This window comes from Microcaecilia unicolor, chromosome 7 (assembly GCF_901765095.1).
Source record: "Microcaecilia unicolor chromosome 7, aMicUni1.1, whole genome shotgun sequence".
Lineage (NCBI taxonomy): Eukaryota > Metazoa > Chordata > Amphibia > Gymnophiona > Siphonopidae > Microcaecilia > Microcaecilia unicolor.
The window spans coordinates 119,661,643-119,688,673 of record NC_044037.1 but is presented as its reverse complement, the minus strand read 5'-3'; the positions used below and the strand labels follow the sequence as shown (position 1 = coordinate 119,688,673).

Here is a 27,031-nt window from a genome sequence, read left to right as displayed (position 1 = left end):
TTGGCCATTTAAGTGACGATATTCAGCACTAACCAGCCAGGTTAACTGTATAAATGGGACTGCATAAAAACCAGTCCTATCTTTATGGGGTAACCCATAGCTGGTTAAGTGCTGAATATCACACTATGCATTAGCTGGCTCCGCAAAAACGGATATTCAATATTAAAGCCCAGGCAAGGCCTGGTGTTGAATATCCAGGATAATGCTAACCAGCTTATTTTCAAAAGAGAAAAACGCCCATATTTCGACCCGAATCGGGTGATGGGCGCCTTTCTCTCATGGGCGCCCAAATCGGTATAATAGAATGCCGATTTTGGGCACCTCCAACTGCACTCTGTCGCGGGAACGAACAAAGTTGATGGGGGCATGTCAGAGACGTGGTGAAGGCGGGACTGGGGCGTGTTTATCGGCCGAGGAGAGATGGGTGCATTCGGCCGATAATGGGAAAAAAAAGGTCGCCAGAAGCAAGAATTTGGGTCACTTTTTTTGGACCCTTTTTTGTCACAAACAAGTCTCCAAAAAGTGCCCCAACTGCCCAGATGAGCACCGGAGGGAATCGGGGATGACCTCCCCTGACTCCCCCAGTGGTCACTAACCCCTCTCACCAAAAACAAAGAACTTTAAAAACTTTTTTCCCAGCCTGTATGCCAGCCTCAAATGTCATACTCAGCTCCATCACAGCAGTATGCAGGTCCCTGGAGCAGTTGTTATTGGGTGCATTGGACTTCAGGCAGGTGGACCCAGGCCCATCCCCCCCTACCTGTTACACTTATGCTGCTAAATGGGAGCGCTCCAAACTGCCCCTAAAACCCACTGTACCCACATCTAGGTGCCCCCCTTCAGCCATAAGTGCTATGGTAATGGTATAGAGTTGTGGGCAGTAGGTTTTGGGGGGGGGGGATTTGGGGGGGCTCAGCACCCAAGGGAAGGGAGCTATGCACCTGGGAGGTATTTAAAAAAAATTTTTTACTTTTTACAAGTGCCCCTAGGGTGCCCTGGCATGTGAGGGGGACTAGTGCACTACGATTCCTGGCCCCTCCCATGACCAAATGCCTTGGATTTGTTCATTTTTGAGCTGGGCGCCTTCAGTTTCCATTATCGCTGAAAACCGATACCGCCCAGCTCAAATCCGCCCAAATGCGATGCATTTGACCGGCACAAACCGTATTATCGAAACAAAAGATGGATGCCCATCTTTTTCGAAAATACGGTGTCCCGCCTCTTCACGTATCCGTCCTCGGAGATAGGCGCCCATGGAGATGGGCGTTTGTGTTCGATTATGCCCCTCTATGTCTGTCAACAAAATGCTGAGCACTGCTGGCTGAATATCAACCCCCGCATTTCCAATTTTAGCTCAAGATCAGTTATAACAAAATTTAAGGTGTAATAAGCCTTTCCCTCAAAATGTTTGCAATCTAAGTGAGTACCCTGGAGCAAAAGGAGATAGGGAAGGCAATTTTACCACAGGGTGCTTAGGCAAGGAAGGTATATAGGTGCATAAGTTGCATCTGTTTTCTTAGCATCTACTTTTTTGCTCCAGGTCTTTTATAGCTAAGGCCCAGGCTGGGGAATTTACCCAGTTATTTAGTTACATAGGGAAATTTTCTTGAAAATTGCCCAAATACTGTCTCCATTTTGTCTATATCCTCTCAGAGGCATCAAAGAAAGCTATTATCTTTTGCTTGTTTCATTTGTGAAGCCCTTTTGAAAGTTAAAACTTCCTAAATTTATACCTCAAACACATTCCCTGATTTTATAAAAGTTGCCAAGAATTGCATGCACAAATTTGGGCACATGCCTAATTTGCGTGTACAATATACAGTGGTGGAAATAAGTATTTGATCCCTTGCTGATTTTGTAAGTTTGCCCACTGACAAAGACATGAGCAGCCCATAATTGAAGGGTAGGTTATTGGTAACAGTGAGAGATAGCACATCACAAATTAAATCCGGAAAATCACATTGTGGAAAGTATATGAATTTATTTGCATTCTGCAGAGGGAAATAAGTATTTAATCCCTCTGGCAAACAAGACCTAATACTTGGTGGCAAAACCCTTGTTGGCAAGCACAGCGGTCAGACGTCTTCTGTAGTTGATGATGAGGTTTGCACACATGTCAGGAGGAATTTTGGTCCACTCCTCTTTGCAGATCATCTCTAAATCATTAAGAGTTCTGGGCTGTCGCTTGGCAACTCGCAGCTTCAGCTCCCTCCATAAGTTTTCAATGGGATTAAGGTCTGGTGACTGGCTAGGCCACTCCATGACCCTAATGTGCTTCTTCCTGAGCCACTCCTTTGTTGCCTTGGCTGTATGTTTTGGGTCATTGTCGTGCTGGAAGACCCAGCCACGACCCATTTTTAAGGCCCTGGCGGAGGGAAGGAGGTTGTCACTCAGAATTGTACGGTACATGGCCCCATCCATTCTCCCATTGATGCGGTGAAGTAGTCCTGTGCCCTTAGCAGAGAAACACCCCCAAAACATAACATTTCCACCTCCATGCTTGACAGTGGGGACGGTGTTCTTTGGGTCATAGGCAGCATTTCTCTTCCTCCAAACACGGCGAGTTGAGTTCATGCCAAAGAGCTCAATTTTTGTCTCATCTGACCACAGCACCTTCTCCCAATCACTCTCGGCATCATCCAGGTGTTCACTGGCAAACTTCAGACGGGCCGTCACATGTGCCTTCCGGAGCAGGGGGACCTTGCGGGCACTGCAGGATTGCAATCCGTTATGTCGTAATGTGTTACCAATGGTTTTCGTGGTGACAGTGGTCCCAGCTGCCTTGAGATCATTGACAAGTTCCCCCCTTGTAGTTGTAGGCTGATTTCTAACCTTCCTCATGATCAAGGATACCCCACGAGGTGAGATTTTGCGTGGAGCCCCAGATCTTTGTCGATTGACAGTCATTTTGTACTTCTTCCATTTTCTTACTATGGCACCAACAGTTGTCTCCTTCTCGCCCAGCGTCTTACTGATGGTTTTGTAGCCCATTCCAGCCTTGTGCAGGTGTATGATCTTGTCCCTGACATCCTTAGACAGCTCCTTGCTCTTGGCCATTTTGTAGAGGTTAGAGTCTGACTGATTCACTGAGTCTGTGGACAGGTGTCTTTCATACAGGTGACCATTGCCGACAGCTGTCTGTCATGCAGGTAACGAGTTGATTTGGAGCATCTACCTGGTCTGTAGGGGCCAGATCTCTTACTGGTTGGTGGGGGATCAAATACTTATTCCCTCTGCAGAATGCAAATAAATTCATATACTTTCCACAATGTGATTTTCCGGATTTAATTTGTGATGTGCTATCTCTCACTGTTACCAATAACCTACCCTTCAATTATGGGCTGCTCATGTCTTTGTCAGTGGGCAATAAGGGTTATGTGTGTAAAATTTAAGTGCAGATATTTGCACCACATTTTCGTTGGTGCAAATGAACATGCCTAAAATTACGCACGACCCCAGTACTTAAGCGATATAAACCATGCCTAACTTTAGGCGAGGCTTATAGAATAATGCTTAAGTGTTTTTAGGTGCAATTTACAGAATCTAGCCCATTGCCTGTAAATCTCACTTTTGGGGCAGTCTACCCTTGGTATTTCTGGTTTGTACTAGAGGGTGGGTGGAGGGTGAAATTGACTTGACTAGCTTTCCTGGTTCTCAGCGCACTGCTCTAGCCACTAGGCTATTGTTTCTAGAGCCACTCACTGAGTCACTGCCTGCTCTGCTGTAATGTTGCTAGTGCGACTCTAGGTGCTCTTGTTTCCATTGAGATGTTTTTCCCCGAAAAACAACAATTAAAAAAAATGTTTTCCTTCTTTAGAATTATAGTGACTTGGGCTGCTCATGTCATTGTTTGGAGCCTTGGCCTGTTCATAACATGCTAGATGCTGCTGCCTGGTGTGATCACCTTCCCTGACACTCTCTTGTTCCCACTAGAGTGTTTTGTTCATTATGGGAGGGGTACTGTTGAGGTGATTATTATAACTGTTCTGTTGGATTATCAAATGCTAGAGTCTTGGGTGTTAATTGAAGTGACCACAAAGCTGAAGGTTCACTAATACTCATTCTTCCACTGACCTTACTTAAAGAGTTACCCCCCAATATTCACGCAATTTAACTGGCCAGGAATGGTTCCTAGCCGCTTAAATAGCACTTAGCCTATTAACTGCTTATAATCAGCGGGAGGTAGCCGGTTATCTCTACTGAATATTTACAGTTAGTGCACAGCAGCTAACCAGCTATATCATGCGTCAGAGCCGGTTCACACCGATATTCAAAACTGAGTTAAGCAGTTAAGAACGCATAAATAGCAGTCCTATCTTTAACCACTAGGAGCTTAACCGGTTAGTGCTGAATAGCGGTTTAAGTTCCGGCAGCCAACAATGAAACCAAATATTCAACTACATTCACTGGAAACAACACAGCATTGAATATCCGGTGTCAGCGCCCATCGCAGCACTTATGTGGCCTGCCTCCCGCCGGCTGAATATCGGCCCCTGTAATGCTTAAAAATGGATTACTGTAAAAATTTGTTGTGCTCATACAAGTGTAAAAGACTGACTTGTTTAACTAAGTCATTGCTTCCCAATCTTTTTGTGCCTGTGACCCCATGATTGAAGTCAAATAAAACTGTGTGACCTCCCTGGAGGTGCAGAATAATGACTTACCTATGGAGAGCCCACCTAGGTCGTGACCCCCAAAGCAGGATTTGTGACCCAATCCCACAGTTTGGGAAGCTCTGAATTATGTATTCTCAGCTTTAGAAAATGAGCTTCTGATACCCAAAAATGCATACAGGATTCTTTGTCTCCCTATGGGGCTCATTTTCAAAAGAGAAAAACGTCCAAAAAGCGTCACAAACTGGCATTTTGATGGTTTTTCTTTCCCCAAAACATCCAAATCACTATTTTCTAAACCCATTTTAAGAGGTTTTCCTATGCAGCTCATGTGAAGTGCGTCCAAATCACAAGGAAGCATGTCGGGAGTGTGTTGGAGGAGGGATTTGGGCGTTCCTAACAATTGGAATTCCTAACAATTTGTTTTTCTGCCATAATGAAACAAAGCAAAAACTTTTAGGGCTAAAAGCTAGACATTTTGAGCTGGACCTGTTTTATGTTTTAACGGTTTTTATTGATGATACAATACTTGGCCAAACGTAAAATTTAACAAGTGTCCTTGAAACAACATCATAAACTTATATGCAACCATCAAAAATGCCATCATCAATAGTTTATCTGTTTCCCCCCTCCTCCCCCCCTTCCTCCCCCCCACTCCGCCCCCCCCCCCTCCTACAAACAACCCACTAACCTTTATGTACCATATCTAGCCTTTTAACCTTCATTCCCCAATCTCCCTTCTCCTTCACCCTTTAAGCTTAATAAGTATTTACGCAGCCCATTGTGCAGTTAGCTTTTCCAGGGTAATCCCATTATCCATAATCTCCTGGCCTTTTGTTCGCCCTGGTCCTTTTCCTCTTAGGACCGTTAATGGGGTACCCTGGGACAAAGATCTGCCCACGAATCGGGGGGCGGTATTCCCTGCTCACCCCTCGCTCGTCTGCACCACCCATTAAGTAAATCCCTCTGTTCCCTCATTTAATTGAAAAAAAAAACAAAAAAAAAACCACACAATTCTTTTATAGGCTGTTTAATATTAAGCTTCGCGCACGCGGCGCCAGGGTTTGGATGTACGGTCTCCAAATCTCCAGAAAGCTGGACCTGTTTTAATAACGGCTAAGCCACAAAAAGGTGCCCTAAATGACCAGAGGACCACTGGAGGAATTAAGGCACGACCCTCCCCCTTCCTTCCCCAGTGGTCAGTGACCCCTCCCAGCCCCCCAAAATGTGAAAGAAATAGTACATACTGGTCTCTATGACAGCTTCAGATGTTATGGCCATTTCTATTAGAGCAGCAAGCAGGTCCCTGAAGTAGCCTTGTGATCGGTGCAGTGCACTGTGGAAAAGGGGATCCAGGCCCATAATCCACCCTGTTAGACTTGTGGAAATTGTCAGCCACCCAAAACCCACCAAAAACCTACTGTACCCACATATAGGTGACACCTGCAGCCATAAGGGCTATTGTAGTGGTGTATAGTTTGGTACAGTAAGTTTTTGATGGGTTTTGGAGGGCTCACCATACAAAATAAGGGGATACGGGTGAGATGTATACCTGGGACCTTTCATGTGACGTCCATTGGAGTGACCCCTAGGGTGCCCCATTATCTGCTGAATACTTGAATCTGTACCAGTTCTGGCTACATTTCTCAGTATAAACCCTTTTCAGCGTAAACAACCATTCACATTGGACAACAAGATCTTTTCCAAGAGTGACTGAGTTTTCTGCCGATAGAGAGGTTGTAAAAAAAAAAATGTACATAGGCAGAGTCTTAAAAGTTATCTTTCCTCCTATCCAAATTGGCCTCAATCTTAATATCAAATTCACTCAGAAGGTGCCCCAAAGCTACATAGAGTATAGTTGGATGCCACCTAGAATTGGAACAAATAATTATATGTTAGACTAAAAAAAATAGGAAAACATATAGAGTGTGGCCCATTGAATTCTTTCTAACCCTCCATGTGTGTTTGTAGCTCTATATCTTTGACTTAGAGAAAAAGGGCAGGAGTGGATTTAGTGGGGGTAATTATGAGTAGTTATGGGAGGCCTAGTTGGGTGGAGTAGTTTTGAGGGGTAGGACTACAAACAAAGTTGAAAGTCAGTGTTATTAAATGCTGCTTGCCCCATGCCAATTGTGCAGTTTGCACAGTGGATTGCATCATTCCTGGAAAGTAGAGAAGATTGTAGGGGCAGTTTGGTTAACTGTATGTAAGTTTCCGTGCTGCAGTAACTGGAATTGTTTCTCCCATGGAAATGCATTGGACCGTATTTTAGGGGGCATATTTCTCTGAAAGCGCAGTCCAGTCTGACCCATTTTTAAACTTGATGTGTCTTCCCCCCCCCCCCCCCCCATCCGCATGCCAAATTTGATCCTGTTCTGTTTACAGTTTCAGAGAGTTATTTTGTCCCCAGACAAACATTCTTGACCTCTTATCTATAATTCAATCCAACTTCCATCGGGTTGGAAAGACTAAAAATAAAGAAGTCAAAGATCAAGAAGATAAAATGAGAGAAGGGAAGAGTCAGAGTAAGAGGTGCAAATTTGGAAAGGAGAGTGAAGAGAGAAGAAAAAGAAGACAAAGTAAAGAGAAGGAAGGCAGTGAGTTGGATACATCAGGTTAAGAAAATATGATGTTTTCTTGTTGGGGACAAACCCCTCCCTACCCATGTCCCAGGGACGAGATGAAATACAAGAGGCAGTGCACACGACTGTCCTGGATGTTCTTGCGATTTAGACCACTCTCATCTCTGAAGTATTGCTCAAACTGCTGGTCGATGTACTCAGCAATAGGCTTCCAGCTATAGTGGGGAAACAGAGAAGTATGTCGGAAGAGAAGAAGAAGAAGCGAGAAAGAGGCAATTAGTGAAATAGGAAGGATCTTTTACCCTGTACACTTGTTTCTCCCTCTACACCCTTTATCCACTCTCTCATTCCTTTATTGTTCTTCCCAGCACCTCTCTCCTCCCTCTAGTCTTTCCTTCTCTTCTCATCTCTGCTCCTGCCATTTCCTGTTCCCCTCTCTTTCGCTCTCCTCCTTCTCCTCCAGCTCGGTCTCATTCTTTTGTATCCCTCTTTCCCCCTCTCTCTTGTCCCCTCAGTCTGCCAGTCCTATTGATATCTCACCATTCTGAATTATCCACAGCATCTCCAAACCCAGGTGTATCGACCACAGTCAGCTTCACCTTGACCCCTCGCTCCTCAATGTCTACCTCATGCTTCTGGATCTCCAGGGTCTTTGTGAGACGCTCTGAAATTACAGGAATCACCCAGTGGTGACAGCATAACAAAGTGCAATGGAAGGGCATGAACAGAGGATTTGAAAAATCTAATCTAATCTAACATGATCACTTCTATTCCACTTAACCCAAGTGCAGCTCAATGGGGATTACAAAAGAGTAATGAAAGAAAAATTGGGCAAATACTCCCAAATTATAACAATGTAATGTAAAAAGCTCCTTCCTTCACCTCATCCAGGCACTCAACATGTTTATAGGGCTGGCCCAAGGACATCTGACAGCCTAGGTAAATCTTCGGCTCCCCCCCCCCCCCCATGTGCTCCCCCCATGCCTCCCACAATCCAGAATCTCCCCTTTCCTTCCCTATTCCCCCTATAGCCAGCATCCTCTTTCCCCTTCCTATCTACTTCAGATGGCCAAGGACTCTCTTTTTCCTTTCTACTTCTCTCCATCCCCAAGGGTTGCTCAAGGCATTCTCCACTGCCCATAAATTTAGTATCTCCATTCCCCCTTTCAAGGTGACCAGCATTTCTTTTTCTTTTCCCACTCACCCCATGTAGCCAACAACTCCTTTCCTCTCTCAACCCTCTCCCCCATCTAGGTGGCCATTATCCTGCCTTCCTCTTCCTACATTCCCCAGGTAGCCCACATTTCCCTTCATCTTCTCTACCACCCTCCTTTTGTTTAATGTCATCCCTCTCCTTCGTTTCCCTATCATTCCTCCTAGTCCAACATGTCCCCTTCTTTTCCCTTCCCTAACCTCCCAGGTCCAGTATCTGATTTCCCCTTTCCTCCTCTGGTCCCATGTCCAGCATCTCCTCCCTTCCCTCCCCCCTGCTGCTACCACTATTGCCCTACCTCTTCAAGGTATTTAGTGCTGGTGTGGGGCTTTCTAGTAGAGGCCTGCACTTAAGCATTCCAGGTCCTGCTCTGCCTTTGACACACATCCTTTTGGGTTGGGGGGGGGATAAGGTTAGGATGTGGTAGTCCTTCAGCACAGGGTTCTAGTGGAGGCCCCTGTACCAGCCCTAAACACTTTTGGATTGGCCCAGGAAGAGGTAGGGCAATAGGGGCAGCAGGGGGAAGGGAATGGAGGGATGGTGCTGGACATGAAACCAGGGGAGGGAAGGCTCCTATCTACTTATCTGTCTAAATTTGCATGCAAGCAGAGATGTGGGATCCATCTCTCCTCTTGCAAACTGTGACAAAGTTCACCAGCAGCCACACTCCTGGCAGCTTTCACTAAGGCAAGCAAACTGGCAGTTATCAACTCGGAAAGAATAACCCTGTTTGTGTTTTTAAAAGACACTTCAACAAGATTTCTGCTCGCCTCTTACTCTTACCAAAACCCACCTCACGAGGGGGGAGGGGAGGTTCATTTGTATTTACAGAATAGAGCTTAGGTGGAATTTTGGCATGTATGTATATGTGCAGACATTCATGCGTATATGCCATTATTGTAATATAATCTGCATCTAACTACAACTAAGCACTTTATATGGCGCCTGATAAATTGGTGCCGAAAATATTTCCACCTAGGCATATTCTGTAAACTGTGCCTAGATTTAGATGCAGTTTACAGAATATGCTTAGCTGATTTATAGAATACGCCAAGTAAAACTTGGTGTAAATACTGGCACCTAAATTAGGCGCAAAGCAGGTGTATTCTATAACCATGCATATAGATTTTTGGAATACCCATAGTCTGCCCATTCCATGCACATGGCCATGCTCCCTTTTTGGCAGCATGCATTGGAATTTATGCTCACTTCTTTACAGAATACACCTAGCAAGTGTCAATAATTGCTTGTTAAGTGGCAATTATCGATGCTGATTGGTGTTTTAAGTAATTAAATTGTGCATCCAAATCCAGATTATGACCGGATTTGTGCATGCAATTTTGGTCACGCTATATAGAATCTGGGGGATATGGTCTACCTTTATGCAATAAATGCACAGGCATTCTGGGGTGGATAATGGATGGCCAAAGGCATGATTGGCTCTTACAGGCTTATTTTATGAAATACATTTATCTGCACTGATTCTTACCAGCACAAACACACACCGTGTAATGCCTGCCTTGCTGCAGGTATAATTTTATACAGATAGGTTATTTTATAAAGGCACATATGTTCCTATGTTGCCTTCATTAAATAGGTGCAATATATATGCCTTTCCTACTTTGATGCACTGAGAATGTAATTTTAGAACAGGGTGCCCAGACTGACTAAGTACATAGGCACATACGTTTTGGTTATTTTACAAAGACTAACTTATATGTGGCAATAATAATTCCTCTTTCAGGTGTCACACAAACTTTAATAATTGATCTACTGATCTTGACTGAAATAAGAAGAGAAATCATTGGCAAGATGGATTTAGCTAAACATAAGGGGGTTTTGTTTGTGGCAGCAATGAGCTATGGACGTAATCTACTTAAATTTCAGCAAAGCTTTTGACACGGTTCCCCACAGGAGGCTCTTAAATAAACTGGAGGGGCTGAAGATAGGACCTGAAGTGGTGAACTGGATTAGGAACTGGTTGACGGACAGACGCCAGAGGGTGGTGGTGAATGGAATTCGCTCGGAGGAGGGAAAGGTGAGTAGTGGAGTGCCTCAGGGATCGGTGCTGGGGCCGATTTTGTTCAATATATTTGTGAGTGACATTGCCGAAGGGTTAGAAGGTAAAGTTTGCCTATTTGCGGATGATACTAAGATCTGTAACAGAGTGGACACCCCGGAGGGAGTGGAAAACATGAAAAAGGATCTGAGGAAGCTAGAAGAATGGTCTGGCAATTAAAATTCAATGCGAAGAAATGCAAAGTGATGCACTTAGGGAATAGAAATCCACGGGAGACGTACGTGTTAGGCGGGGAGAGTCTGATAGGTACGGGCGGAGAGAGGGATCTTGGGGTGATAGTATCTGAGGATTTGAAGGCGACGAAACAGTGTGACAAGGCGGTGGCCGTAGCTAGAAGGTTGTTAGGCTGTATAGAGAGAGGTGTGACCAGCAGAAGAAAGGGGGTGTTGATGCCCCTGTATAAGTCGTTGGTAAGGCCCCACCTGGAGTATTGTGTTCAGTTTTGGAGGCCGCATCTTGTTAAGGATGTAAAAAGAATTGAAGCGGTGCAAAGAAAAGCTACGAGAATGGTATGGGATTTGCATTACAAGACATATGAGGAGAGACTTGCTGAACTAAACATGTATACTCTGGAGGAAAGGAAAAACAGGGGTGATATGATACAGATGTTCAAATATTTGAAAGGTATTAATCCGCAAACGAACCTTTTCCGGAGATGGGAAGGTGGTAGAACGAGAGGACATGAAATGAGATTGAAGGGGGGCAGACTCAAGAAAAATGTCTGGAAGTATTTTTTCACGGAGAGAGTAGTGGATGCCTGGAATGCCCTCCCGCGGGAGGTGGTGGAAATGAAAACGGTAACGGAATTCAAACATGCATGGGATAAGCATAAAGGAATCCTGTGCTGAAGGAATGGATCCTCAGGAGCTTAGTCAAGATCGGGAGGCGGAGCTGGTGGTTGGGAGGCGGGGATAGTGCTGGGCAGACTTATACGGTCTGTGCCAGAGCCGGTGGTGGGCAGCGGGACTGGTGGTTGGGAGGCGGGGATAGTGCTGGACAGACTTGTACGGTCTGTGCCAGAGCCGGTGGTTGGGGGGCAGGGCTGGTGGTTGGGAGGTGAGGATAGTGCTGGGCAGACTTATACGGTCTGTGCCAGAGCCGGTGGTTGGGAGGAGGGGCAGGTGGTTGGGAGGCGGGGATAGTGCTGGGCAGACTTATACGGTCTGTGCCCTGAAGAGCACAGGTACAAATCAAAGTAGGGTATACACAAAAAGCAGCAAATATGAGTTATCTTGTTGGCATAGGCGGTCGGTGGCCCAACTGTTTGGGGAGGCTAAAGAGGGCGGGGTTAGGGGGTGGGGCCATGGGTGGAGCTTAAATCCATAATTGTCTGATAACACACAGAAAAAATAAATAAATAAAAATAAAAGTCACAATTAATACCTTTTATTAAATTTAGATATTAGCTATGTATCATATGTCAAAGAATAAAGTGGTTGCTCAAAGCATATACTAACCACAATCGCTCAACTGCAAAACACTATGCACAACTTTGTGCAAAAACACACTCAGAACCTTACTGTACCATAAATATTACACTGGGCAGAACCTAATACACCAATATACCACCCACACGGAAAATGCAGACCGTCAACAATATGAAACAAGGGATCATAATATCACAATTCTCATGTAGAGCCACAAAACACCCTAATTCATGTTTAATGTGGGATAAAATGCCATAAATAAGTAAATAAATATAAACTTTTAATGTTGAGCACCTGATTCTCAAAGTGGACATATTCCAAACACTATAATGAAAATAAAATAATCTTTTCTACCTTTGTTGTCTGGTGACTTTGTTTTTCTGATCATGCTGGCCAAGTATCCGATACTGCTGCTATCTGTCCTCTTAACTCCGGTTCCAGGGCTTCCTTTCCATTTATTTCTTTACTTTCTGCCTTTCTTCTTCATTTCTTGCCTTACATCCGTAAGTAAAAGCTGGGTCCTCTGCAGACTTGACTGTCCAGTGGATCCAGCTTCTGCCTATTTTTTCCATCGATGTGCAGGTTTTCCCCCTTTTCCCTCATCTCATCTCCTTCCTCTGTCTTCCCTTCCCTCCATGCATGTCCAGAATTTCTCCCCTTCATTCATGTGCATCTCCTTCCTGTCTTCCCGTCTCGCCATCCATGTCCAGCAACCCTCTTCTCCCCTCTAGCCACCCATGTCCAGCAACCCTCCTCTCTCTTCCCTGCCCTTCCCTCCATCCACCCATGTCCAGCAACCCTCCTCTCCCCTCTAGCCACCCACCCATGTCCAGCAAATCTCCTCTCCCCTGACCTCCCCTCCACCCATGTCCAGCAACCCTCCTCTCTCCCCTGCCATCCCCTCTATCCACCCATTGCAGCAATCCTCCTCTTTCCCCTTCCATCCCCTCTATCCACCCATTCCAGCAATCCTCCTCTCTCCTCTGCTATCCCCTCTATCCACCCATTCCAGCAACCATCCTCTTTCCCCTGCCATCCCCTCTATCCACCCATTCCAGCAACCCTCCTCTCTCCCCTGCCATCTCCTCTATCCACCCATTCCAGCAACCCTCCTCTCTCCCCTGCCATCCCCTCTATCCACCCATTCCAGCAACCCTCCTCTTTCCCCTGCCATCCCCTCTATCCACCCATTCCAGCAACCCTCCTCTTTCCCCTGCCCTCCATGCATACCCAGTGCCAGTGCAATTCTCCTCTCCCCTTCCCCTCCCCTCGTTTACTATCTGCCCCGCGCCATCTTTAATTTACCTGCGTCCCAGCGTCGGCCCGCCGCGTCATTTCAAAGCCCGCCCTGCTGCCTGTCTCTATTCTTCCCTCCGTTCGTGATGTGATTCATTCGGCAGAGTCCCACCTTCTGATATCATTTCCTCGAGGGCGGGACTCTGCCGAACAAACACATCGCAAAGGGAGGGAAGACAGGCAGCAGGGCGGGCTTTGAAATGACGTGGCGGGCCGACGCAGGTAAATTAAAGATGGCGCGGGGCAGTCAGTAAACAAGGGGAGGGAACAGGGAGACTCACGGCGCCGTCTAACTCTTTCCTGCTGTGGCTGGGGAGGCTTAGCCTCCCCAAGCCTCTTATACCGGGCGCCTATGCTTGTTGGGCAGACTGGATGGACCGTGCAGGTCTTTTTCTGCCATCATCTACTATGTTACTATGTTACATGACTCACAGGGCCGCAAAGACAAAGCCAGGCCCAGGGCAAACAATCTTAAGGGCCCTCCCCACCCCGTGCACCACATATCATAAGTCAAACATGTGACCTGCCCACTTTACATAAAACATTATAGTAACTGAGATGCAGATTGAGACATTTATGAGTCCCCCAGTAATTTACAAAAGGCTGCCAAATGTGGAGCCTTTATTAAAATATATAGATAGATGCGTCAAATACTCATGTATTTCCAGCATGCATAGCAGGAGTAGTCATTTCAGAAAAAAGCAATAATGACTATAGACTTTAAGCTATGCCTAAAATAAGGAGCCAATCATATTCCCATAAAAGCGGTATATAATGTGGGAGATGGGGGACCAGGGAAGGAGTGGGACACTGCTGGGAACCAGTCTCTCTCTTTAACAGTCAGTACATAAGAAAATGGCATTGGAAAATAAAATTAATCATTACCTTACAAAATAACAATTCTTCTAGTTTGTCTGCTCGTTTCTCCTCCTGTCCTCTGTGACCTGTGTTGTGTTGTCCTGACCATGACTGAGGAGGAATTGGGTTGGGAGACCATCCGCCGGATTATAATCCTATTCCAGCCCTGCCCTCTACCTTGCTAGCTAGACTGTAGACACTACACAGTAGTACAATCACTGTACTACAGTGAGCCTGGACCGACACCCGCAACCGGATACGTGGTGGAGGAACAGGGCAGGCAGACCGCCGCAGCGCACTCAGCGCAAGAGAGGAGCCATTCAGCTGGGGAGTGTCACCGCTGAGGTCCTTTTGAAATGCAAGATAGATATGCAGATAGTGATATCAGGCATTCTTTAGTAGATCAATTATTTTATAAAGGCAACGTATGCACCATATGCACCTTTATCAAATTTCCATATCAGAAGATTGACAGAGACAATTATATCTGCTCTAAGGCAGCTGCAAATGGTCCACCTAAGTTTCCACATATTTTATAACATATGTGACTATCTCAAACTCTGCCTAACCTCCACCCCCTGGAAAATCTACATATATCATGCATTGGTAACATGCACTTTTATGTGTAGAGTACTCATGGGCATTTTTTAAAGTGCTTACTGCTGTGAGTAAAATGCTGTTTTATGTGCAATAAGGGTTATAAAATGTCTCCCTATTTGAGTTTTAGAGAGTACATTAAGTGACAAAGGAGAAGATGTAGATAATAAACACAGTTATGCACCCTGGAGTACAGTCAAAGGGCAAAGGCCATAAATCGTAAGGCCCAGGAACTTATGATCTGATATGATATCCTTACGGGCAAACAGGCCTGGGAAAGGAGGAAGCATAAACAAACATGAGAATGTGGTCTAGCAGGTGAGGGAAACCAGATAGTTTTGAAAAAAGACCAGATGATCCTGAGTAAGATAACTTGCTGAAGCCTTGTAAATCATTGTTAAGTACAAGTGTATAAAAATAGCTGTTTCAGTTCAGTATGTTGGAGCGATAGATACAGAGAGCATATGTATGCAGTAGTTCTATCCTCCCATGAAAAAATATTAATTGTATCTATACTTGGTAAGTAAATAAATTATTTTTCTCATAAGCGGCAGCCTCGGTCTTTTATCTCTACAAATTGTGGGTAACTGGTATATGAAGATTTGGAGAGGTGGTAAAAAGACCTAAGCATTTACACTGAATTAATTCAAATAAAAGACCAGTGTGATCTCATGTAGATCAACAACTCTAGATAATTATTATACTTGTCTAATATAAAGTATGACGATCTGCAAAGAAAATCTGCTTTTTTCCAGGACTAGGACAGGTACTACAAAGCTCAGACCAATAATATATTTGGAAGTTTGAGCTCTTTTCAAATAAGGCTTGATGGTGTTATGTCATTTTTCAGAATTCAGGTGCAATGTCCCCCATCTCAAAGAGCTTACAGTCTTTTACTGCAGGCCCCACTTTAAGGAATGGGACCTCTTTACTAATAACACACACATTAACAGAGTTAGTGCGTGATAACGTGATAGCATACATTATTAGCTCTAGTCCTAAGTGAGTACCTGAGGTAACAGGAAGATGGATTTTAATCCTGGTTTACCCTGGTTCTCAGTCTATTTCTTTATTCACTATGCTACTACTTTTACACTGAGCATAGAATTTCTTGTCCTGATGCAGCAGAGAGAACTGTGGTCTCACCTTGAGCACTGAGTAGGGTCCTTGTTTTGTACAGGTCAGTGAGGAACAGGCTGTCCACCAGAGTAGATTTCCCAAGGCCAGACTCTCCTAGGGGAAAAAGAGACAAAAGGGGAGAAGCAAAGAGAGAGAAAGAAAGAGAGAAAACAAATTAGATTCTGGTTATAATAGTTAGACTTTAGATAAAGCTACGTACCTATGGTTTGTTCAGCAAACTTAAGACCAAATGTATTAAAAACTTAGGGGTCCTTTTACTAAACTGCGGGGATAAAAGGTACCTGCGGGGTCCATTTTTCCCGAATGCCAGGGGTGCCGGTAAGGGCTCCAGCGGTAACCTTACAGTAACTGGAAAGTGCACAGCGATGCCCGATTACCGCTGGATTAGCACCACACTACAGAAAAAAAATTTACAGAGCGTTAGAAATGGCGTACGCTACTGCCAGCAACCGCATTGGGCTGGTGACAGTTCCGGATTAGTGAGTAGTAAGCACGCATTGGGCTTACTGACACTTTGTAAAAGACCCCCTTGGGGACTGATATTCAGATAATCTGTCCATTCTTTTTTATCTTTGATATTCAGCAAGCTTATTCAGGGGGTTGTTTATTAAAGCTTAGCTCGAGTTATCTGCATTAGGGCCCATAAGAATAAAACGGGCCCTGCTGCAGATAACGCAAGCTAAACTTTAGTAAAAGAACCCCTCATTTAGGTAGGACTGCTGACTATAGAGTCCTAGACTGATAACCTAATAGGTTAACCTTATCCATTTGTTAGGACTGCCCTTTATGCAGTACACATATCGTAACTGGATATATTTATTCAGATAGCAGCTGAACATTGCTACTATCTAGATTAATGTCCCAGCCCCCTCCTAAATTTGGACAGATATGTGTTGGATCGACATTGAATTTTCCAACCAATGGGTATCCATTTAGTAGACCCTAATATTAATATTATTAATAATATTACCCGTGCGCGAAAGCGTGAGAGAGCGGTGGACTGAAACGCGGACCGGAGTCGGTCCAAAGCTTCCCACAAAGACCAGCGATGACCGCTCCACCCGAAGACACAAACACGGAAACAAGCGGCGATCGCTCCATCCAATGGCAAGTACTCAAACGGTCCAAATCGCCTAGCATCCTGCGACCTCGGAGACGCAGAGCCACGGATCCTACTCAACCGCCAATGAGGCCAGGGCCCTGCCTAGGGTCTCTGGTGCCCCCCTGCAGACTATCAGTTGGCACCCCCCCCCCCCCCCCCCCATCCAGCAGAGCAGGAACAGAAGGGAGCAGGCAAGTAAGCCGGACCTCAGGAAAAAATAACACTGTATGTATCCCTCATTGATAAGTCTCTGACTCTAAAGTTTAGCAATTTCATTAAAGCAAAATGTATTTTCACATATCACATCCTATCCAAGGAGAATGTTTTATATATGTCACCCATCTGTGGTAAAACTTCACACAGTATCAAAATACCTCTAATATGTAGTCGTGCCAGCCGAGGAAACTAACTGTGCTCAGCTCACAAGAGACAGAGTGAACATAAAATAAAATTTCATCCTTAAAAGATAATATCGGATGAATGCATGAAGGTGAATATGAATTCCTGTGAATGGAATCAATTTGATTTACAATAAATCCAGATACTACTCCCTCATATATATAACAAAAAATTATTTAAGTGGAATGGAATTATTTGACTGTACTGGTAAACAGAAATAAATACTCTATTGCATTCTAATCTCCTTTGCACCAAAGGATATAATTCAGATCAAACATTTATCTCTGATCAACTATCTCAGATCAAATATTTATTCAGATCAAATATTAAGGTTTCCTTGCTTACAGTCACTTAAATCTACCTAGCCTTTATATAGCTTATAGGATTTAAACACTCTTAAACTGAAATTCACCCTTTTCTATTCTTCATAAACTTCAAGTAATCCTGAAATATTCAGATCCTTTTCTCACTAGAGAAACTTCAATCGCCACCAATCTCTTTTCACTTATATTTTCTCATTTACCACAATCAGGCACTCTTTTATAACTTCAGTCAACAAACACAGGAAGTCACAGCTGGATGTCTCTCTTGGCAAAGGACAGCTCTCACTCTGTTCACTTCCCGGGCAGATTTCTTAACAGAAGCTGATCATCCAATCAGAGAGCTCTATTTGAATGCAGATTAACATACAGACACTCATGGGAATGTTTAGTGAAAAACACCGGACTAATTTGCATATGATTTAAACAAATCTGAGCATATGACAACCAAGTACAGACTCCCAGCACCTGAATTCTGCAATTAGATTTAAGGCAAATACTTTTAAAACTTATTTTTAGCACTTTTAAAATTTCAGGTTCTCTTTAATTTGAATGCTGTTTCAAGCTCTGAAACTCACCCTGACTGAGGAGCTAGCCCCAAACTGAAGCATAAATAGCAATCTGGTTGTATTCTCACATAATTTGAAGAGTGTGCTGCAATTAATACTGCTCCTTTGCATGAAAAGGGGAGGGCAGCAGAGATAGGAGAATCACAAGTTCAGGTGAAAGATTTTGCAAGTGAGCAGACGCAGGGCAATGGCGCCCCCCTGTGGTGCTTACCTTGCTTACTGAATCAGCACGGCCCTGAATGAGGCCCAACACTCCACGATCCCACTGATTGGACTATAGCAACGCATGGAGCACAAACTGACCGACGAGGAGGACACGTGGCATACTACCCTGAATAAAACGGACTACCAGCCAACAATAACCTGATAAATGGTAAATATTGTTACCTCACTGCAATGTGGACACTGCTCACACTATTACTATTTGCAGAGTGAATACGATTCATTACTGTAGTCCTGATATGTCCATGTTTAGCTACGACCTGTAAATATTTGCTCTCTAGAAACTCTTTCTTAAACAATACTGTAATGTTCACGCTCATCTGTGATATGTCCTTTGCTCTCTTAGAAACCTTCTAAAGAGTGGTAAATTACACTAAATAACACACCAAGTATAAGAGATATTACCGTACTGCTGAATGTTTATGTATACTACATTAAGTACTGATTAATGCTGAAACTGCTTGATGTTGATACTACTTAATGTTAAGACTGCTTGATACTACATTTATTGACTGCTTAATGTTGATACTGTTTGATACCACATTTAACTACTGCTTAATGTAGATACTGCTTGATATTCATATAAAACCTCATTCACTAACACTACCAAACACCACCAATCAACACTAACTAAGCCAACATGAACATCAACAAATTGCTCATGATAATTTATTTTCTCCCCCTAATCTATTACGCATGGACAACTCCCAACATAGACAACAAACTACCCACAGCACACAAACCTTTCATTCAACCCAATTACAGCTCACCAGACCAAAAGAACAACAACCAACTAAAAGGAAAAACAAATACATACGGAAATAACCAACCAAAAGGGAAGAAAGGTCACAACAGAACCAGATACCAAGATAACAGACAACTAATAAAAATTAACACATCCTTGTCCCAAACTGAACCTTATCAACCAATCCAAATGAGATACGTAAACGCTAGATCAGTAGTAAATAAAACAGAGATTATAACAGACTGGATAACTACAGACAATCTTGACCTCTTATTCATCTCTGAAATCTGGATTCATGACCTTAAAGACCCCATAATCTTAGATCTATGCCCACCAGGATACAAAATGACCCACTGGACAAGAAATGGAAAAAGAGGAGGAGGAATAGCCATAATATACAAATCCGAGTTCACTGCCACAGCCGAATCCATTTTGCCACAACTTGAAATCGCCTCGGTAAGAATCAATCACCCAAACTTGCAGGAACACCTTAACGCAGTCCTACTCTACAGACCGCCAGGCAACTGACAAGATTCTCAAACACACTTTATGGACTTTATCTCGAACACATGTGTCTCTACCTCAAATCTCATTATAATAGGGGACATCAACCTGCACCTTGAAGATCTTACCTCAACAAGCACCCAAGAATGCGAAGAGTTCCTACAACTATGGGATCTTCACAGACCAAACACGCAGCCAACCCATATTAAAGGACACACACTAGACATTGTTACATACAAATTCGATCACAACACAAAATGGACACCCACACCATGGTCCGATCATTATAAAGCAAACATCTCCCTCCAACGGCGAACAAAAGATACACCTAACAAACAAGACGAAAAACCTACACCACGAGAGGAAAAAGAGATCCAGTAATATTCTGGCAACATATCTACTACAACAGATGGACAATAAAGACAGACACAAACCAATTCCTCCAAAAATGGGACAATAGATGCAGATCCATATTAGACAACATTGCTCCAATCCAAACCAGAACCTCACACAGAAAGAACTCAACACCATGGTTCAACGAAGACCTGAAAAAACTCAAAACACAAGTTAGAAGGTTAGAACGTGCATGGAATAAAAAGAAAGACGACACCACACTCAATGCCTGGAAACAACTCCAAAGAAAATACAAATATACCATAAGACAAACTAAAAGATCATATTACAAAACTGAAATTGGACCAAAATACAAGGACACACATAAACTCTTCCAACTCGTGAACAAATTACTAGATACCACTCCAGTCACTTCTAACAGCATAGATGCACCAGCAGCAGACAATCTTGTGAAATACTTCAATGAGAAAATTGTAAAATTGCGACTTAAGATACCTGTTAGTACCATCGACTACGCGGAAATCCTTGACTGTCTAGACTCAGACCCTGGCGAATACCCAGCAGATAGAACCTGGACCAACTTCGAGACATTATCAGAGCATACCATCTCCCAAACGCTCAAAAGATTTGCCAAATCTCACTGCAAACTAGATATATGTCCAAACAACCTTATAACATCTGCTCCTCAACAATTCCTAACAGACCTAACGGAACACTTGAACTATATGTTACAAAATGGACTCTTCCCGAAGGAAAAAGGAGATATTCTACTAACCCCTATACCCAAAGACGCAAAGAAAAGTGCTGGAGACTTAACTAACTACAGGCCAGCACCATCTATTCCCCTAACAACCAAACTAACAGAAGGTATGGTGACCAAACAACTTACCAACTATTTAAATAAGTTCTCAATACTTCACGACTCCCAGTCAGGATTTCGGTCTAACCACAGTACAGAAACAGTACTAGTTACTCTCATGACCAAATTCAAACGAATGATTGCAACTGGCAAGAACATTCTACTCCTACAATTTGACATGTTTAGCACCTTCGACATGGTTGATCATGGAATACTACTATACATCCTCGTGTACTTCGGAATTGGAGGCAACGTTCTCAATTGGTTCAAGGGGTTCCTAACCACATGATCAAACCAAGTGGCATCCAACTCGACTACATCAGCCACATGGATACCTGAATGCACAGTTCCACAGGGATCCCCCCTCTCGCCGATTCTATTCAACTTAATGATGATACCCTTGGCCAAACTATTATCAAACCAAAACCTCAACCCATACATATACGCAGAAGACGTAATGATCTACATACCATTTAAACAAGATTTAAAGGAAATTTCCAATGACATCAACCAAAGTCTCCACTTCATGCAATCATGGGCGGATGCATTTCAGTTGAAACTTAATGCAGAAAAAACCCCAATGCCTAATACTCAACTCTCAACATAACACAAACAAATTCACCACCATCAACACACCAAACCTGTTTCTTCCAATATCAGACACCCTAAGAATTCTTGGAGTTACCATCGATCGACGCTTAACACTTGAGAGCCACGCTAAAAACACAACCAAGAAGATGTTCCACTCAATATGGAAATTAAAAAGAGTAAGACCTTTCTTCCCAAGTACTGTCTTCCGAAACCTGGTTCAATCAATGGTGCTCAGTCATCTAGACTACTGCAACGCACTCTAAGCTGGCTGTAAAGAGCAAATAATCAAGAAACTTCAGACAGCCCAGAACACCGCAGCCAGACTCATATTTGGAAAAACAAAATATGAAAGCGCCAAACCCCTACGAGAAAAGCTACACTGGCTCCCACTTAAAGAACGCATCACATTCAAGATATGCTCCCTAGTTCACAAAATCATTCACGGAGATGCCCCAGCCTACATGTCAGACCTGATAGACTTACCACCCAGGAATGCCAAAAGATCATCCCACACATTCCTTAATCTTCACTTCTCCAGCTGCAAAGGTTTAAAATACAAACTAACGCATGCGCCAAACTTTTCCTACTTGAGTACACAGTTATGGAACGCACTGTCGCGCAACTTAAAAACAACTTACGAACTACCGTATTTTTCGGACTATGACGCACTTTTTTCCCCCCAAATTTGGGAGGAAAATGGGGGGTGCGTCTTATAGTCCGAAGGTAGAGATTTCCCTCCCTCCCTCCCTCCCTCTCTCCGAGTTCGGGATCGATCGCCCTCCCTCCCTCCGAGTTCGGGATGGCCCTGTCACCACTTCTCCCTACTCATGCGATCTTCCCTGGTGGTCTAGTGACGTTGGGGCAGGAAAGAGCCCCCTCTTTCCTGCCCAGTGCGCTGCTCTCCATCTTCCTGTATGCAGCCTGACGGTCTCGGCGAGATTCAAAATGGCCACCGAGACTTCAATTCTCGGTGGCCATTTTGAATCTCGCCAAGACCGTCAGGCAGCATACAGGAGGATGGAGAGCAGCGCGCTGGGCAGGAAAGAGGGGGCTCTTTCCTGCCCCGACGTCACTAGACCACCAGGGAAGATCGCGTGACGTGAGTAGGGAGAAGTGGTGACAGGGCCGGGGGGAGGGCGATCCCGAACTCGGAGGGAGGGATTCAGACAAGACGCACTGGAGCACCTAGGTTTTAGAGGAGGGAAAAAGGAATTTTTTTTTTCCTATTTCCCTCCTCTAAAACCTAGGTGCGTCTTATGGTCCGGTGCGTCTTATAGTTTGAAAAATACGGTAACCAACTTCCGTAAATTCCTGAAGACCCATCTCTTTAATAAGGCATACAACAAAGATTAACAAACGTAAATGTACACATCCCCTCCACATATATTCAGAACTGTCTTTTAATATCTGCTTGTTTATATTTCCACAATGTACCTAAGATTTTCTGTAACACTAAGTGTTTATTTTCTAATCTATTTCCACCAATCATGTTATATTGTAAGCCACATTGAGCCTGCAAAGAGGTGGGAAAATGTGGGATACAAATGCAATAAATAAATAAATAAAAGAAGTACCCAGTGTAATGGCATAAGTGCTTTTAATATCTATTCCTTAGTTGAAAATAGCTAACTAAGGGGCCCTTTTACTAAGACACGGTAGGGCTTACACACGGGTAGCACGTGCCAAATCAAGACTACCACTGGGCTAGTGCACCCCCCCCCCCCCCCAATCAGTAACTTCAAATTTGGTACTCACCATTTCCCACAGTACAAAATATTTTTCTATTTTCTACCGTGGGGGTGTTCCCGGCGGTAATCGGCAACATGACTACATTGGCGTGTGCTACAAGGTTACCAAGCATGTAGCACGTGAGTCCTTACCACTAGGTCAATTGGTGGCGGTAAGGGCTCAGGCAGTAAATAGCTATGCACTACTTTTAATTCCAGTGCACGGCCAATTACTGCCCCCATTAAAAATGCCCTTTTTCCCAGCCATGGTAAAAAATGGCCCAGCATGTGCCAAAAAATACACACCCACACTACCACATGCCACTTTTTACCACAGCTTAGGAAAAGGGCCCCTAAGGTTTAGGCAGCATTTATACATGTAAAAAGCTAATTTACACATGTAAAGGGCATACACATATAAGTAGTTATTTTAGAAAAGCCACTGCCTTCATACGTATGTCCTAGTAAGCAGAGATTTCAAGGGGGCATGTTGGTGGTGTAATGTTCTGTGTATTGGCTTTTAAAATATATGGGTTACATAATCATAAGTGCCAATTCTGTCCCCGGACGGCCCACAAAATGGCCTGCTACAGTTTTAGTGGTTAGTGTTGATATTCAGTGACACTAACTGGTTAAGTGCCACTGAATATCAGTGGAGAGCCCCACAAAAGCCATTTAACTGAAAGGAGCCTCTCCTGGTAGGTTAAATCGCTTTGAATGTTGACCCCTAGATGTACTTTCCATTTTATGAACAGCATTCACATTTTAAAAAAAAATTCTCCATTAACATTTACACCTCCTCTCCATTACACATAAGTGTAAACTAATTGCTCATTTGGATTTGAAGTTTCAAGTAGTAAATGAAAGGGCAATTGTGATTATCTCGTTGGTCTTTTATATCACTGCAAAAAGTCAAACATTTGAGGTATGGCATTCGACTCCTTACTTGGGTTCTCCTACACATATCGTTTTGGAAAACCTGACACTCATGTCCATGCATAGAGAACACGCACACACAAGTGTAAATTATGAGGGAATTTGTTCTTTATTAGGGATAGGGCTGAGCAATGGTGTAGCCAGACCTGCCATTTTGAGTAGGCCCAGAGTTTACATGGGTGGAACCTTTAAACACACCCCCTCCCCTCCATAGCCTAGCATCTCTCCTGCCCATCCCAACTCCGTATTCTGAACTAAACACAGCTTTCTTAGAAGCTTAGATGACAGTGCGGGGTATACAACATTGATAAGATCATAGATTGAACTAATACTTGAAATGTTCTTAATAAAAATTTGATCGAATAAGCCATAACTGTTTTAGTTTGAAAGATTTCTTAACAACTAGGTTAACCTGTGGTTATGTTCAAGTAGCTTTTATTGAGTTTACACTGAATTACATCAGACAATCTCAGTACACTGATTATTAGCACATTGCCATACATATATCAAACCACAATACCTGTAAAACATATAATACTACCATTGGTAAACTTTTATCCCAACCCCTATGTCATATTCAATTACAGTAAACAAACCTTTCTATACATATCCCTCCCTCCCTACTCCCCCCTCCCTTATCCCACCCTTTACTCATATTATGAGAAGTTCAACAAGGAACTCCTACCCTTAGAGGGAAGGGTAAGCCACATGGGTTCCCACATTGCTCTGAACCTAAGTCCCGGAACACTCTCCCAATCTGTAATTCCACATCTATCCGTACGCATTTGTTTTATTAACTGTGACCTCCAGTTTTGCAGTGAAGGCCCCTCCGTAGATCTCCACGACTGTAGAATAGAAGTAATGCCAAAATACATGGCTATCTTTGCAAAGCTTTTAAAGCCCTCTGGTGGGTCAGTTGAAAATTTAAAGTTGTAAAATAATAACAAAGGATCATAAATTAAAAGTACAATTCCACATCTGGTCTACCCCCCATAGTATATTTTTCCAAAATCTTTGTATAAACATACATTTCCAGAACATATGTCCCAGCGTAGCTAGTTGGCTTCCACATTTAGGACAACTGCCGCAATTCGTGAACTTCGCCCGGAATGCTCTTCGCGGGGACACATACATTCGTAGAAGCCATTTGTATAGTCTCTCCCTCTGTGGTATTGAGAGCCTCTGTTGGTATAAGGACTTTATATAAATTCTGCACAGCTTGGCTGTGACCTCACAATCTAGGTCCTCTGACCAATTGAGAGCCAGGCACACATAATCCAGGTCTGCCCCTGTATCTTTCAACTGCTGATGATAAAATTTTAAGGGAACAGATAACTGCGCACTATACGCAGGTTGCAAAGAACAAACACTGAGGAAACTTCAAACAGCCCAGAATACGGCAGCCAAACTCATCTTTGGAAAGCCAAAATATGAAAGTGCAAAACCATTAAGAGAGAAACTGCACTGGCTTCCACTCAAGGAACGCGTCACTTTTAAAGTATGCACATTAGTCCACAAAATCATTCACGGCGAAGCCCCAGCCTACATGTCTGAGTTGATAGACTTACCACCCAGAAACGCCAAAAGATCATCCCGAACCTTCCTTAACCTCCACTTCCCCAATTGCAAGGGCGTGAAATACAAAGCGCTACACGCGTCAACCTTTTCTCACATGAGCACGCAGTTTTGGAATACACTGCCGCGCAACTTAAGAACAATCAACGAGCAAGCTTCCTTCTGCAGATTATTGAAGACCCATCTTTTCGAAAAAATTTACGGAAAGAAACAAAACACATAAAGTCCACACTTACTGTTCACTAATGCATCATACATTCACCTCTGAACTCTCATTCCCGTAATATCACATCACTCATACCTTTACTCACAGAAAGATATATACCATACGTCTTCATGCCTTTTTATCGCCCTCTAAACTCCCATTGTTTCCTTCCAAAGTTTCAATGTTTATGTTCCATTGTTTCATTCCTTAACGACACCTCAATTGTTTCGCATAACTCTGCACAATGTAATCCATAACCAATCTGTAACAAATTGTATTTCCAACATTCAACTCATATTGTAAGCCACACTGAACCCGCAAAAAGGTGGGAAAATGTGGGATACAAATGCAATAAATACCCCTGGAGCTGCGTAAGCCTTCAGCTCTTTAATTGCCTTCAGCAACTCTTTTGGCTGCAACGGTGAGTCTAACCAGGATATTGCCTCCTCACCAAACCGTGGCATATCCACTTTTTAAAGAAAATCTCGTATGGCCTCTTGCTTAACCGAGTTATCTAATTAATATAATTGTCTGGAATGGTCATCATGCAATATCCCAAGTATCTCATCTGGTCTATTGGTTATTATTCCCTTTTTGTCTTTCATCACTGAAATTGTTCTATTTCCACCTTTCTTTTTTACCATCCTTGCCAACATTCCTCCTGACCTATTACCAAACCTGTCAAACCTATGCTTTTGGAATGTCAGATTACACTTCATTTGTTCTTGTAGCAGCGTATTAACAGTCGCTTGCACTGATAAATAGTTATCTCTGTGGGCTTCTGTGGGCATTACTGTATATCTGCACCTGGTTCTCTGTAATTGTCTATTTAAATGAATGAGACTTAGTGCAGTTTTCCTTCTCCTTGCTGTTACATAGGCAAGACAATTATCTCTCCTCTTATTACTGCCTTCCCAGCAAACCAAAAAACTAGTGGGTTAGATTTGTGCTCTCCATTATTCTTTACATAGTCTTCCCATTTTGTGTGTAGGAATTTCTGAAAATCCTTAACTTTAGAAAGATAGCTGGGAAATCTCCATTTCCTGACCGGTTGGAAGCACTCAGGGGCCTCCAACTCCAGCCTGGGGGGGGGGGTGCCGCGACGTGCGCCTGTTGG

General features: G+C 43.5%; 1 protein-coding gene across 1 annotated transcript in view; it reads right to left on the bottom strand.

Annotated features, from left to right (window-relative positions):
* Positions 1–27,031, bottom strand: part of LOC115473918 (septin-4-like) — a 134,340-nt gene that overhangs the window by 86,577 nt on the left and 20,732 nt on the right. The window contains exons 4-6 of the mRNA XM_030209123.1: positions 15,813–15,899; positions 7,736–7,859; positions 7,276–7,410 (exon numbers count right to left, since the gene is read on the bottom strand). Coding sequence (XP_030064983.1) covers positions 7,276–7,410; positions 7,736–7,859; positions 15,813–15,899 — 346 coding nt within the window. The remainder of the gene's footprint in view (positions 1–7,275; positions 7,411–7,735; positions 7,860–15,812; positions 15,900–27,031) is intronic.